The sequence below is a fragment of the Coregonus clupeaformis genome, chromosome 10, assembly GCF_020615455.1.
Source record: "Coregonus clupeaformis isolate EN_2021a chromosome 10, ASM2061545v1, whole genome shotgun sequence".
Classification (NCBI taxonomy): Eukaryota; Metazoa; Chordata; class Actinopteri; order Salmoniformes; family Salmonidae; genus Coregonus; species Coregonus clupeaformis.
In genome coordinates, this window is record NC_059201.1 from 28,956,380 (window position 1) to 28,970,916 (window position 14,537).

At 46.1% G+C, this 14,537-nt stretch overlaps 1 protein-coding gene across 1 annotated transcript in view; it reads left to right on the forward strand.

Annotated features, from left to right (window-relative positions):
* The window catches only part of LOC121574963 (FYVE, RhoGEF and PH domain-containing protein 5), a 95,515-nt gene that overhangs the window by 20,804 nt on the left and 60,174 nt on the right, over positions 1-14,537 (forward strand). The window contains exon 4 of the mRNA XM_041887670.2: positions 6,716-6,746. Within this exon, the coding sequence (XP_041743604.2) occupies positions 6,716-6,746 (31 nt within the window). The remainder of the gene's footprint in view (positions 1-6,715; positions 6,747-14,537) is intronic.

Sequence of the window (14,537 nt, forward strand, 5' to 3'; positions counted from 1 at the left end):
GCCTTTATGACAGCTTTGCACACTCTTGGCATTCTCTCAACCAGATTCATGAGGAATGCTTTTCCAACAGTCTTGAAGGAGTTCCCACATATGCTGAGCACTTGTTGGCTGCTTTTCCTTCACTCTGCGTTCCGACTCATCCCAAACCATCTCAATTGGGTTGAGGTTGGGTGATTGTGGAGGCCAGGTCATCTGATGCAGCACTCTATCACTCTCCTTGGTCAAATAGCCCGTACACAGCCTGGAGGTGTGTTGTGGGTCATTGACCTGTTGAAAAACAAATTATAGTCCCTCTAAGCACAAACCACATAGGATGGCGTATCGCTGCAGAATGCTGTGGTAGCCATGCTGGTTAAGTGTACCTTGAATTCTAAATAAATCACTGACAGTGTCACTAGCAAAGCACCCCCACACCATCACACCTCCTCCTCCATGCTTCACGGTGGGAACCACACATGCTGAGATCATCCGTTCACCTACTCTGCATCTCACAAAGACATGGCGGTTGGAACCATAAATCTCAAATTTGGACTCATCAGACCAAAGGACAGATTTCCACCGGACTAATTGTCCATTGCTCGTGTTTCTTGGCCCAAGCAAGTCTCTTCTTATTATTGGTGTCCTTTAGTAGTGGTTTCTTTGCAGCAATTCGACCATGAAGGCCTGATTCACACAGTCTCCTCTGAACAGTTGATGTTGAGATGTCTGTTACTTGAACTCTGTGAAGCATTTATTTGGGCTGCAATTTCTGAGGCTGGTAACTCAAATGAACTTATCCTCTGCAGCAGAGGTAACTCTGGGTCTTCCTTTCCTGTGGCGGTCTTTATGAGAGCCAGTTTCATCATAGCGCTTGATGGTTTTTGCGACTGCACTTGAAGAAACTTGTTCCGTATTGGCTGACCTTCATGTCTTAAAGTAATGATGGGGGACTGTCGTTTCTCTTTGCTTATTTGAGCTGTTCTTGCCATAATATGGACTTGGTATTTTACCAAATAGGGTTATCTTCTGTATACCACCCTTACCTTGTCACAACAAAACTGATTGGCTCAAACATTAAGAAGGAAAGAAATTCCACAAATTAACTTTTAACAAGGCACACCTGTTAATTGAAATGCATTCCAGGTGACTACCTCATGAATCTGGTTGAGAGAATGACAAGAGTGTGCAAAGCTGTCATCAAGGCAAAGAGTGGCTACTTTGAAGAATCTCAAATATAACATATATTTTGATTTTGTCAGTGTTGCTGTAGGTGGGTGTGGTGGTGGAATCAGGCGCAGGACGCAGAAAGTAAGTCCAAAATACTTTAGTGGATGCACAAACACAAGCACGAATAAATGCCCTGAGGCGAGAACTCCGCACGCAGGCGAAAACAAAACGGGCGCACAAAACAGGTGCGACAAAACACTCCAACACAATGGAGAACAGCTCAACCGAGCAAACATGTAAACGTACTAGCAAAACGCACGACAGTGAAAACAATCACACACAACACTTGACAAACACAACGAGAACTTATAGGACACTAATGACACTAAACGATAACAGGTGTACAATACCAGACCAGACCAAACGAACATAGAAACATACAATGGTGGCAGCTAGTATTCCGGAGACGACGAACGCCGAAGCCTGCCCGAGCAAGGAAGAGAGGCAGCCTCGGCCGAAACCGTGACAGTACCCCCCCCCCCTTGACGCGCGGCTCCAGACGTGCGCCGACTCCGGCCTCTGGGACGACCAGGAGGACGCGGAGCAGGGTGCGTCGGGTGACCACGATGGAATTCCGTCAGGAGAGACGGGTCCAAAATGTCTCTCCTCGGCACCCAGCACCGTTCCTCCGGGCCGTACCCCTCCCACTCCACTAGATATTGGAGACCCCCATCCGACGTCTCGAATCCAAGATGGACCGCACGGAGTACGCCGGTGCCCCTCGATGTCCAATGGGGCGGAGGAGTCTCCCTGATCTCATTTTCTTGGAGTGGGCCAGCTACCACCGGCCTGAGAAGAGACACATGGAACGAGGGGTTAATACTTTTATACTCAACAGGTAGTTGTAATCTGTAACACACCTCGTTCAATCTTCTCAGGACTTTAAATGGCCCTACAAACCGCCGACCCAGTTTCCGACAGGGCAGGCGGAGGGGCAGGTTTCTGGTAGAGAGCCAGACTCGATCACCAGGTGCGTACACCGGTCCCTCACTGCGGTGGAGATCGGCGCTCGCCTTTTGACGACGGAGGGCCCGCTGCAGGTGGACGTGTGCAGCGTTCCATGTCTCCTCCGAGCGCCGCACCCACTCATCCACCGCAGGAGCCTCGATCTGGCTCTGCTGCCAAGGTGCCAGAACCGGCTGGTAACCTAACACACATTGGAAAGGGGTTAGGTTAGTGGAGGAATGGCGTAGGGAATTCTGGGCCATTTCGGCCCAGGGAACGTACCTTGCCCACTCCTCCGGCCGGTCCTGGCAGTATGTTCTAAGAAACCTACCCACATCCTGGTTCACACGTTCCACCTGCCCATTACTCTCCGGGTGGTAACCCGAGGTGAGGCTCACCGAGACCCCCAACCGCTCCATAAAAGCTCTCCAGACTCTGGAGGTAAATTGGGGACCTCGATCAGACACAATATCCTCGGGTACCCCGTAGTGCCGGAACACATGGGTGAATAGCGCTTCGGCGGTCTGCAGGGCAGTAGGAAGGCCCGGCATAGGGAGCAAACGACAGGCCTTAGAGAACCGGTCCACAACGACCAGTATAGTGGTATTCCCCTGTGAAGGAGGAAGGTCAGTGATGAAATCCACCGAGAGGTGAGACCATGGTCGTTGTGGAACGGGCAGGGGTAGTAACTTACCCCTAGGCAGATGTCTAGGTGCCTTACACTGGGCGCACACCGAGCAGGAGGAAACATAAACCCTCACATCCCTGCCAACGTGGGCCACCAGTACTTAGCACTAAGACAGTGCACTGTCCGGCCGATACCAGGGTGTCCAGAGGAGGGTGACGTGTGAGCCCAATAGATCAATCGATCCCGAACCTCGAGCGGAACGTACTTCCGACCCTCCGGGCATTGAGGTGGACTAGGGTCGGTGCATAACGCCCGCTCGAGTTCAGCATCGACCTCCCACACTACCGGTGCCACCAGACAAGACTCCGGCAGTATGGGAGTGGGCTCCACGGACCTCTCCTCCGTGTCATACCGCCGAGACAGTGCGTCTGCCTTACCGTTCTGTGACCCAGGGATGTACGTGATCTTAAATATGAACCGGGTCAAAAACATATTCCACCGCGCCTGGCGAGGGTTCAGTCTCCTCGCTGCCCGGATGTACTCCAGGTTACGGTGGTCCGTCAAAATGAGGAAAGGGTGTTGAGCCCCCTCAAGCCAGTGCCTCCAAACCTTTAGGGCCTGTACCACGGCTAACAGCTCCCTGTCCCCAACGTCATAATTTCGCTCCGCCGGACTGAGCTTCTTGGAATAAAAAGCACAGGGGCGGAGTTTAGGTGGCGCGCCGGACCGTTGCGAAAGCACGGCTCCTATACCGGCCTCTGACGCGTCCACCTCTACCTGAAATGGTAAAGAGGGATCCGGATGCGCCAGCACCGGGGCTGAGGTAAACAGGTCCTTCAGCCTCCCAAACGCCCTGTCCGCCTCGGCTGACCACTGCAGACGCACCGGACCCCCCTTCAAAAGAGATGTTATGGGAGCTGCCACCTGTCCAAAACCCCGGATAAACCTCCGGTAGTAATTCGCAAACCCCAAAAACTGCTGCACCTCCTTCACAGTGGTTGGCGTTTGCCAATTACGCACGGCTGACACCCGGTCTACCTCCATCTTCACCCCTGACGCAGACAACTGATAACCCAAAAAGGAGACCGACTCCTGGAAAAACAGACACTTCTCTGCCTTGACATACAGGTCGTGCTCCAACAGCCTCCGCAACACTCGGCGCACCAGGGCCACATGCTCGACTCGGGTAGACGAGTACACGAGAATGTCATCTATGTACACGACCACCCCCTGCCCCTGCATGTCCCTGAAGATCTCATCCACGAATGATTGGAAAACTGAAGGAGCGTTCATCAACCCGTATGGCATGACAAGATACTCGTAATGGCCCGAGGTGGTACTAAAGGCTGTCTTCCATTCATCGCCCCCCCTAATGCGCACCAAGTTGTACGCGCTCCTGAGATCTAATTTAGTGAAGAAACGCGCCCCGTGCAATGACTCCGTCATGGTCGCAATCAGCGGGAGTGGATAACTGTACTTCACCGTGATCTGATTGAGACCACGGTAATCGATGCACGGGCGTAACCCACCATCCTTTTTTTTCACAAAAAAGAAACTCGAGGACGCAGGGGAAGTGGAGGGCCGTATGTATCCTTGTCTCAGAGATTCGTCTATGTAAGTCTCCATAGCTCTCTTCTCCTCCTGAGACAGAGGATACACATGGCTCCGTGGGAGCGCAGCTCCTGCCTGGAGGTCTATCGCACAATCTCCCTGCCTATGGGGGAGGCAACTGCGTCGCCCTCGACTTACTGAACACAATAGCCAAATCCCCATACTCAGGGGGGCATTACAATGCGGACACCTGGTTTGGACTCTCCACCGAGGTAGCCCCTCACGGAAACGCCTAAACATCGACCCCACACACTGAGCAGACCACTCCATCAGAGCTCTCTCCTGCCACGAAATAGACGGGTTATGGGTACTCAACCAGGGCATGCCCAGCACCACCGGATACGCAGGCGAGTCGATCAGAAATAGCTGGATCATCTCCTGATGACCCCCTGCGCACACATCCTAAGTGGCGCCGTGACCTCCCTGATCAAGCCCGCACCCAACGGACGGCTATCTAGGGCATGAACGGGAAGGGGACGTCAACAGGGAGAAGGGGAATCCCTAAGGCTAAACAAAATCTCTTATCAACAAAATTCCCTGCCGCGCCTGAATCTACCAGCGCCTTATGCTGGGAATGAGGTGCGACCTGTGGAAAACGCACAGGTATACAGAAGTGCGCAACAGAGAGCTCTGGGTGAGTGGGGCGCCTACTCACCTGGAAGGGCTCCCCAGTGCGGGGCCTGTCGTCTTCTCCCCTAGGAGGCCATCCCCAGCACCTAGCCGCGGTGTGTCCTCCCCGACCACAGTTGGTGCAGGAGATGGACCCCCTCGTACTCCGACCCCTCCTCTCTCTAGCGCCAGCGCCCCCGAGCTCCATGGGGCACGGTTCGGAGGCGCTGGAGGGTGAAATGGACGGACCCCCTCGGGACGTCCGGCGGGTAGCTAGCAGGGTATCCAGCCTGATGGACATGTCGACTAACTGGTCGAACGAGAGGCTGGTGTCCCGACAGGCCAGCTCCCTACGGACGTCCTCACGTAGACTACAGCGGTAGTGATCAATGAGGGCCCGCTCATTCCACCCTGCATCCGCCGCTAGAGTCCGGAATTCCAACGCGAAATCCTGGGCACTCCTCTTCCCCTGCCGGAGGCAGAACAGACGCTCCCCCGCCGCTTTCCCCTCCGGGGGATGGTCAAACACCGCCCTGAAGCGGCGGGAGAACTCGGCGTACGTGATGGTGGTAGCGTCTATTCTCCTCCACTCGGCGTTGGCCCATTCTAACGCTTTGCCGGAAAGGCAGGAGATCAGGGCGGACACGCTCTCGTGTCCCGAGGGCGCCGGGTGCACGGTGGCCAGGTAAAGCTCCACCTGGAGAAGGAATCCCTGACACCCGGCAGCGGTCCCATCGTAGGCCCTCGGGAGCGAGAGTCGAACTCCTCTGGGTTCCGGAGCGGGAATGGGCTGACTTGCCGATGGTGAGGGCAGGGAAGATGGCGTTGGGGGTGTCCCTCGGGTCTCCCAGCGTTGGAGGGTGGTGATCACCTCCTGCAGGGCGGACCCCATCCGCAGGATCTGGTCATTCTGCTCCCGGACCCTGTCCTCCAACGTCTCCGGTGCTGCTGCGGCTCCTGCTGATTCCATTCGAGCAGGTGTGTGATTCTGTCAGTGTTGCTGTAGGTGGGTGTGGTGGTGGAATCAGGTGCAGGACGCAGAAAGTAAGTCCAAAAGACTTTAGTGGATGCACAAACACAAGCACGAATAAATGCCCTGAGGCGAGAACTCCGCACGCAGGCGAAAACAAAACGGGCGCACAAAACAGGTGCGACAAAACACTCCAACACAATGGAGAACAGCTCAACCGAGCAAACATGTAAATGTACTAGCAAAACGCACGACAGTGAAAACAATCACACACAACACTTGACAAACACAACGAGAACTTATAGGACACTAATGACACTAAACGATAACAGGTGTACAATACCAGACCAGACCAAACGAACATAGAAACATACAACGGTGGCAGCTAGTATTCCGGAGACGACGAACGCCGAAGCCTGCCCGAGCAAGGAAGAGAGGCAGCCTCGGCCGAAACCGTGACAGATTTGTTTTACACTTTTATGGTTACTACATGATTCCATATGTGTTATTTCATCGTTTTGATGTCTTCACTATTATTCTACAATGTAGAAAATAGGAAAAATAAAGAAAAACCCTGGAATGAGTAGGTGTGTCCAAACTTTTGACTGGTACTGTAAATCATGGGAGAGACTTTGAACCTTGTCCTTTTATATCTTGTAATAATCTCCTACTATGTGTGAATGGATGTGTGAATGGATTCCCATTCAAGCTGACAATATCACTAACTCTCTCTTGTTGTTTTTCAGACATGTAAAGGCCCTCAAGCTCCTTCAAGAGGTAAGATAAACAAACTGATCAACATCAGTCTCATTGAAAAAGCCCTCTGAATACTCCAATTAAAGGTCCCAAAAGCCATTGATAACATCACTTCCTGTGTGTCTGCTCCTTGGTTTGTGGTGGTTCTCTCCGGCCGTCAGCCTGCACTTTGCTCAGGTTTATCAGTGTTGTTCCAGCTAGGTTGACTTCCTCGCCTTGACAACTTGAGCTCGTCAGCCCAGGGGTAGTCAGTCAGAGGGTGACGCAGAAACGTACGCACCAGGCTTTGTTTTGGATGTCCTTACACAAGCGCTCAGGCACAACCAAGTTCGTTGACACCAGGGTACCTGACACAGAGAAAGGTCAGGAATAGGTCAACCTTTTATTCAGTTATGCCTGCTGTAACTTCACCTCTTCAATAAAAATGTTGGTATAAGATAGCAAGGGGATTGGTTCTTTGTACAAGTTGCCCTAGGCAGGAAATACAGCAGAATGAGACATTTCGAATGAGGGCAGTGCAGTGAGGAAAACCCAGGGTTGAACTGTTGATTCCCAGAGGTCAGTGCTGCATCAAACCCAGCGGTTGTCATTCCTCTCCATTATTCCTTTCTGCCTGTCAGAGTAAGTGTCCAGTCCAGATCCCATCAGGGCTGGCTGAAAGATGGACATTTCCCAGTAAGGCACTGAAGCTCGACCTTTACATATAGGATAGATTGAATGCGGTACTCTGAATAATTAATTTGATCCCATTTTGTTCTCAGAAGAATGTTGTATGTAGAGCCCATGCATTTGCATTTGACCTAGAATGCTGTTGGTTTAAATTCCAGATGGAACAAAACCTAAATGAGAGACTTGATCTTTTGCTGAATCTGTGAGCTGTAGATATTTTATCATAGAGCTGGTGTGTGTGGTTGTTTGGATAGTTGGAACCTGACAGGTTGAATCCAGGGAACCTCATCATTCATACTTGATACCCTTGAGCAAAGGCACAACCTGAATTAGTTAGTTAGGTGTATACCCACGATTTATGATTGGTTCATTGGAAAGCTGTAGTCTATGCAATTTGATCCAATTAAACAAGCTGAGTTAGTTAGGTGTATACCCACGATTTATGATTGGTTCATTGGAAAGCTGTAGTCTATGCAATTTGATCCAATTAAACAAGCTGAGTTAGTTAGGTGTATACCCACGATTTATGATTGGTTCATTGGAAAGCTGTAGTCTATGCAATTTGATCCAATTAAACAAGCTGAGTTAGTTAGGTGTATACCCACGATTTATGATTGGTTCATTGGAAAGCTGTAGTCTATGCAATTTGATCCAATTAAACAAACTGAGTAATAAATATTATACATGAGTCCACTCTAATGATCGTACTTTATATCATCATTATACTAGGTTTGTTGTTTAGATACTATAGTGTAGACATACCAATGTTTATGGGCTTCTTCTTGTTGCTTTGTTATGAGTCTTTCATGTAAAGATCATGAGCATTGTTCTTTTTTAAATGTTTTTTCATGAATTCTCAGTCATGTACACTTCCCATATTTTTGAATACTGAACGCAGGTGGTTTAACCTTGGGTTTTTACCTTCACAATAATGTTATTATTTCAGCTACTTGTCCCTCATACCCAGAGCCGCCTCTTCCTCTAGGCAGACTACGCACTGCATGTGGGGTCCCGTGGCAGCTAGGGGGCCCCGACCAAATAAACTCAGTCAGGGTCTCAACTTACTGTTGAGAAAGAAAAGTACAAGGTGCAATTTCGAAATTTGGTAGTGTATCGGCAGGTCTCCTCTTTTTATGTCAGTCACTGACAGTCACTCAATTAGCTCATGTCAGCAAAAAAATTGTTGATTGCTAGATAAGGTAGTCTAGCCAGCTATCTAAACCTTGTAGGCCTAATCATCACCAAATTAACCACCGAGCACGCAGGCCCTGACCTCCAGGGGGCCCCCATTGATCTTGTTTGTCACTCTCACATAGATATCATTGTACCCAGCTCCACAAGGGGGCAAAAGGGGGCTTAGCCCCCTCAGTTGAAATGTGTGCCCCCTCAGTTTTAGTTTTATGTTCCAATATAAAAATAGCTAAAAAGTTCAAATGACTGAGTGACAGGTTGGCGAAAAATCTGTATCTCTGCTGCGCTGTATCAGCACAATGGAAAGAGCGCGCCGTGGTGTGTGTAGGGGGGCTACGGAAAGCCACTGGGGCTCAGGGTTTTCATTAGCTGCTAATTGCCGGCTTTTGGCCGATAAAATAAATGATAAGCCGATAAAAATAATTGTAGCCGGCCAAATTGTCTGTGGCTGCCCTGCTGCTGAGGAGAGAGATAAAGCGAGAGAGGAGCCTTGGCATAGCCTACTGTTGATTGCTAAGATGGAGGCCTTTTTCATTGAAGGAAAACTAAAGTTAGGGCCCCAAAATGGAGGTGTCATAATACCCATAAAACCTAGTGGTCAAACAGGGAAATGGTTCCAATTACTTTCCCACCATTCATTTTTCCCATAGGGAATTTTAGAAAGACTTAAAATAAGGGCTGTGTTTCATGTACAGTGGGGAAAAAAAGTATTTAGTCAGCCACCAATTGTGCAAGTTTTCCCACTTAAAAAGATGAGAGAGGCCTGTAATTTTCATCATAGGTACACGTCAACTATGACAGACAAATTGAGATTTTTTTTTCCAGAAAATCACATTGTAGGATTTTTTATGAATTTATTTGCAAATTATGGTGGAAAATAAGTATTTGGTCACCTACAAACAAGCAAGATTTCTGGCTCTCACAGACCTGTAACTTCTTATTTAAGAGGCTCCTCTGTCCTCCACTCGTTACCTGTATTAATGGCACCTGTTTGAACTTGTTATCAGTATAAAAGACACCTGTCCACAACCTCAAACAGTCACACTCCAAACTCCACTATGGCCAAGACCAAAGAGCTGTCAAAGGACACCAGAAACAAAATTGTAGACCTGCACCAGGCTGGGAAGACTGAATCTGCAATAGGTAAGCAGCTTGGTTTGAAGAAATCAACTGTGGGAGCAATTGTTAGGAAATGGAAGACATACAAGACCACTGATAATCTCCCTCGATCTGGGGCTCCACGCAAGATCTCACCCCGTGGGGTCAAAATGATCACAAGAACGGTGAGCAAAAATCCCAGAACCACACCGGGGGACCTAGTGAATGACCTGCAGAGAGCTGGGACCAAAGTAACAAAGCCTACCATCAGTAACACACTACACCGCCAGGGACTCAAATCCTGCAGTGCCAGACGTGTCCCCCTGCTTAAGCCAGTACATGTCCAGGCCCGTCTGAAGTTTGCTAGAGTGCATTTGGATGATCCAGAAGAGGATTGGGAGAATGTCATATGGTCAGATGAAACTAAAATAGAACTTTTTGGTAAAAACTCAACTCGTCGTGTTTGGAGGACAAAGAATGCTGAGTTGCATCCAAAGAACACCATACCTACTGTGAAGTATGGGGGTGGAAACATCATGCTTTGGGGCTGTTTTTCTGCAAAAGGACCAGGACGACTGATCCGTGTAAAGGAAAGAATGAATGGGGCCATGTATCGTGAGATTTTGAGTGAAAACCTCCTTCCATCAGCAAGGGCATTGAAGATGAAACGTGGCTGGGTCTTTCAGCATGACAATGATCCCAAACACACCGCCCGGGCAACGAAGGAGTGGCTTCGTAAGAAGCATTTCAAGGTCCTGGAGTGGCCTAGCCAGTCTCCAGATCTCAACCCCATAGAAAATCTTTGGAGGGAGTTGAAAGTCCGTGTTGCCCAGCGACAGCCCCAAAACATCACTGCTCTAGAGGAGATCTGCATGGAGGAATGGGCCAAAATACCAGCAACAGTGTGTGAAAACCTTGTGAAGACTTACAGAAAACGTTTGACCTGTGTCATTGCCAACATAGGGTATATAACAAAGTATTGAGAAACTTTTGTTATTGACCAAATACTTATTTTCCACCATAATTTGCAAATAAATTCATTAAAAATCCTACAATGTGATTTTCTGGAAAAAGAATTCTCATTTTGTCTGTCATAGTTGACGTGTACCTATGATGAAAATTACAGGCCTCTCTCATCTTTTTAAGTGGGAGAACTTGCACAATTGGTGGCTGACTAAATACTTTTTTTCCCCACTGTAGGCTTACCCTGGCGTGATGTTTTAATAACCATGTAAATCGCGCTCAGACAAGGTGACTTTTATCAATATATTCGGCTCTATTTACTCTCAGATTCTAAAATGCTAATTAGCATCAAAGTAGACATCATGCAAGACTACAAATCTCTGCAAGCTCCTGCACGTCATCTGTAGCTGACACCTTTGCTAACAGGTAATATGTCAATTTAAAACTTGCACAAGACAGTTCAAAGAATTGTCAGTTTAAAGTAATTCAGCCAATTTATTAATTACAAAATGTTAATTAATCCAGAGATAATTTATTTATATTATTAAATTTTTTTAGGGGGTAGATCAGCTTTAATATTGCCAATAGATTGTGGCTTCTATCAGTGTAATTGTCTGCATAATTTCCAATCCCCCATATATTTTTTGGTATATACAGTTGAAGTCGGAAGTTTACATACACCTTAGCCAAATACATTTAAACTCAGTTTTTCACAATTCCTGACATTTAATCCTAGTAAAAATTCACTGTCTTAGGTCATGTAGGATCACCACTTTATTTTAAGAATGTGAAATGTCAGAATAATAGTAGAGAGAATTATTTATTTCAGCTTTTATTTCATTCATCACATTCCCATTGGGTCAGAAGTTTACATACACTCAATTAGTATTTGGTAGCATTGCCTTTAAATTGTTTAACTTGGGTCAAACGTTTCGGGTAGCCTTCCACAAGCTTCCCACAATAAGTTGGGTGAATTTTGGCCCATTCCTCCTGACAGAGCTGGTGTAACTGAGTCAGGTTTGTAGGCCTCCTTGCTCGCACATGCTTTTTCAGTTCTGCCCACCAATGTTCTATAGGATTGAGGTCAGGGCTTTGTGATGGCCACTCCAATACTTTGAATTTGTTGTCCTTAAGCCATTTTGCCACAACTTTGGAAGTATGCTTGGGGTCTTTGTCCATTCGGAAGACCCATTTGCGACCAAGCTTTAACTTCCTGACTGATGTCTTGAGATGTTGCTTCAATATATCCACATAATTTTCCTTCCTCATGATGCCATCTATTTTGTGAAGTGTACCAGTCCCTCCTGCAGCAAAGCACCCCCACAGCATGATCCTGCCACCCCCTTGCTTCACGGTTGGGATGGTGTTCTTCGGCTTGCAAGTCGCCCCCTTTTTCCTCCAAACATAACGATGGTCATTATGGCCAAACAGTTCTATTTTTGTTTCATCAGACCATGCAAATGAATTACTTAAAAATCATACAATGTGATTTTCTGAATTTTTGTTTTAGATTCCGTCTCTCACAGTTGAAGTATACCTATGATAAAAATTATAGACCTCTACATGCTTTGTAAGTAGGAAAACCTGCAAAATTGGCAGTGTATCAAATACTTCTTCTCCCCACTGTATATACACTACTATATAGATATCCCTATTTGGTAAAAGACCAAGTCCACATTATGGCAAGAACAGCTCAAATAAGCAAAGAGAAATGACAGTCCATCATTACTTTAAGACATGAAGGTCAGTCAATACGGAGTTTCTTCAAGTGCAGTCGCAAAAACCATCAAGCGCTATGATCAGACTGGCTCTCATGAGGACCGCCACAGGAATAGAAGAACCAGAGTTAACTCTGCTGCAGAGGATAAGTTCATTCGAGTTACCAGCCTCAGAAATTGCAGCCCAAATAAATGCTTCACAGAGTTCAAGTAACAGACACATCTCAACATCAACTGTTCAGAGGGGACTGTGTGAATCAGGCCTTCATGGTCGAATTGCTGCAAAGATTATGAAATAACTTATTTCTTCAATACCATCTCAGTAGTCTATTACACTTTTTAGCACTGTGAATGGCTTTATAAGCTGATAGGCGTACTCATTTTTTCTATTGCATGATGCAGGAAAATAAAATTGGTGCGACCAAATCATGGGCTGGGTGCCACCAACTGAAAAATGTAGAGGTACCAGTGGCACCAGGGGAAAATGTTAGTCTGGAGCTCTGCTACAAGGGGGAAATGTTAGTCTGGAGCTCTGCTACAAGGGGAATGTCCTCGGTATGGAAAAGTTGTAATATTTTAGTGGACAAAGATTTTGGAACTTTTAATTCTTAATTTATTTGTATTTATAATCATTGGTTTTATCATTATTATTATTATTATTGTATATTATTGTTATGTTATTATTGTAGGCCTATTTATTATTTAAATAGGTCTTTAAATATGCAGTTCTTTGAATATGCAAAACGTGTTTTGTTTCATTATGTTGAGACATTTTTGTAGGCTAAATTGCGTTTGTTCTCTCCTATTCCTGACCTAAATTGTTTGCTCCGTATTTAGTTTAAGATAGGTTATTAGTAGGCCTGTTGTAAAATAAATATCTTTAGCCTATTGCTGTCATTTGTTGGGTACAGTAGGCACTACCTTTTCTTTGTAATTTATGCAATATAGCATGTTCAAAACTTTTTTGAAGGTTTAAACCATTCCGCAAGGGTTTTGCTTCATTCTGGTGGGCCATTTTTCTTTGGCCAAATTAAGTTCAAACTGTAACGTTGTGTTTTCCGCAATACAATATCCTGCTTGTATTGTCCCTATAAACAATGGCTTGACTTACTTTTGAAATTATCCTGATAAAGTTGTGAAACTTTTGTGAAGGTTTGTTGTGGTGTGGCTATTAGCCGATTATACTGCAGGCCTATGGTATGAAGGCAGTGCGCACAGGTGACTGATTCCGACAATTGAACTTGACGTGTAGAAGAATGTTTTAGGCCTACCAGTTGCTCCTATAATTTAACAATATAATGCTTATATTTATTTTAAAAATATTCTAATTGAAAATGTACGAATTAGCCTGCTCCTCCTTTTTTAAATATTAATACAGTGGACGCCTAAGCCAATAGGCCTATGTATGCAATGCCCTGATTCATTTAGTGCTAAAATCTCTGACAGCTGAATCGTGAGGTGAACAATTATTGTTGAAGGAAAGTAAAAACCAATAAAACAATAGGCTATAAAGTTTTTGCATATGCTCAGATTGAAACACAAGGAATAGTGTTTTTGTACAGTGCCTTCAGAAAGTATTCATACCCCTGGACTTGTGTTACAGCCTGAATTCAAAATGGAGTCAATATTATTTTTTTCACCCATCTACACACAATACCCCATAATGACAAAGTGAAAACTTGTTTTTAGAAATGTTTGCACATTTCTTGAAAATGAAATACAGAAATATCTTATTTACGTAAGTATCCACACCCCTGAGTCAATGCATGTTAAAATTACCTTTGGCAGCGATTACAGCTGTCAGTCTTTCTGGGTAAGTCTCTAAGAGCTTTGCACACCTGGATTGTACAATATTTGCACATTATTCTTTTTTAAATTCTTCAAGCTCTGTCAAGTTGTTTGTTGATCATTGCTAGACATCCATTTTCAAGTCTTACCATTGATTTTCAAGCCAATATAACGTTAAAGTTCATTTCTTAGTTCACTTTAGTTCCTTATTGCAAACAGGATGCATGTTTTGGAATATTTTTTATTCAGTACAGGCTTACTTCTTTTCACTCTGTCATTTAGGTTAGTATTGTGGAGTAACTACAATGTTGTTGATCCATCCTCAGTTTTCTCCTATCACAGCCATTAAACTCTTTAACTGTTTTAAAGTCACCATTGGCATCGT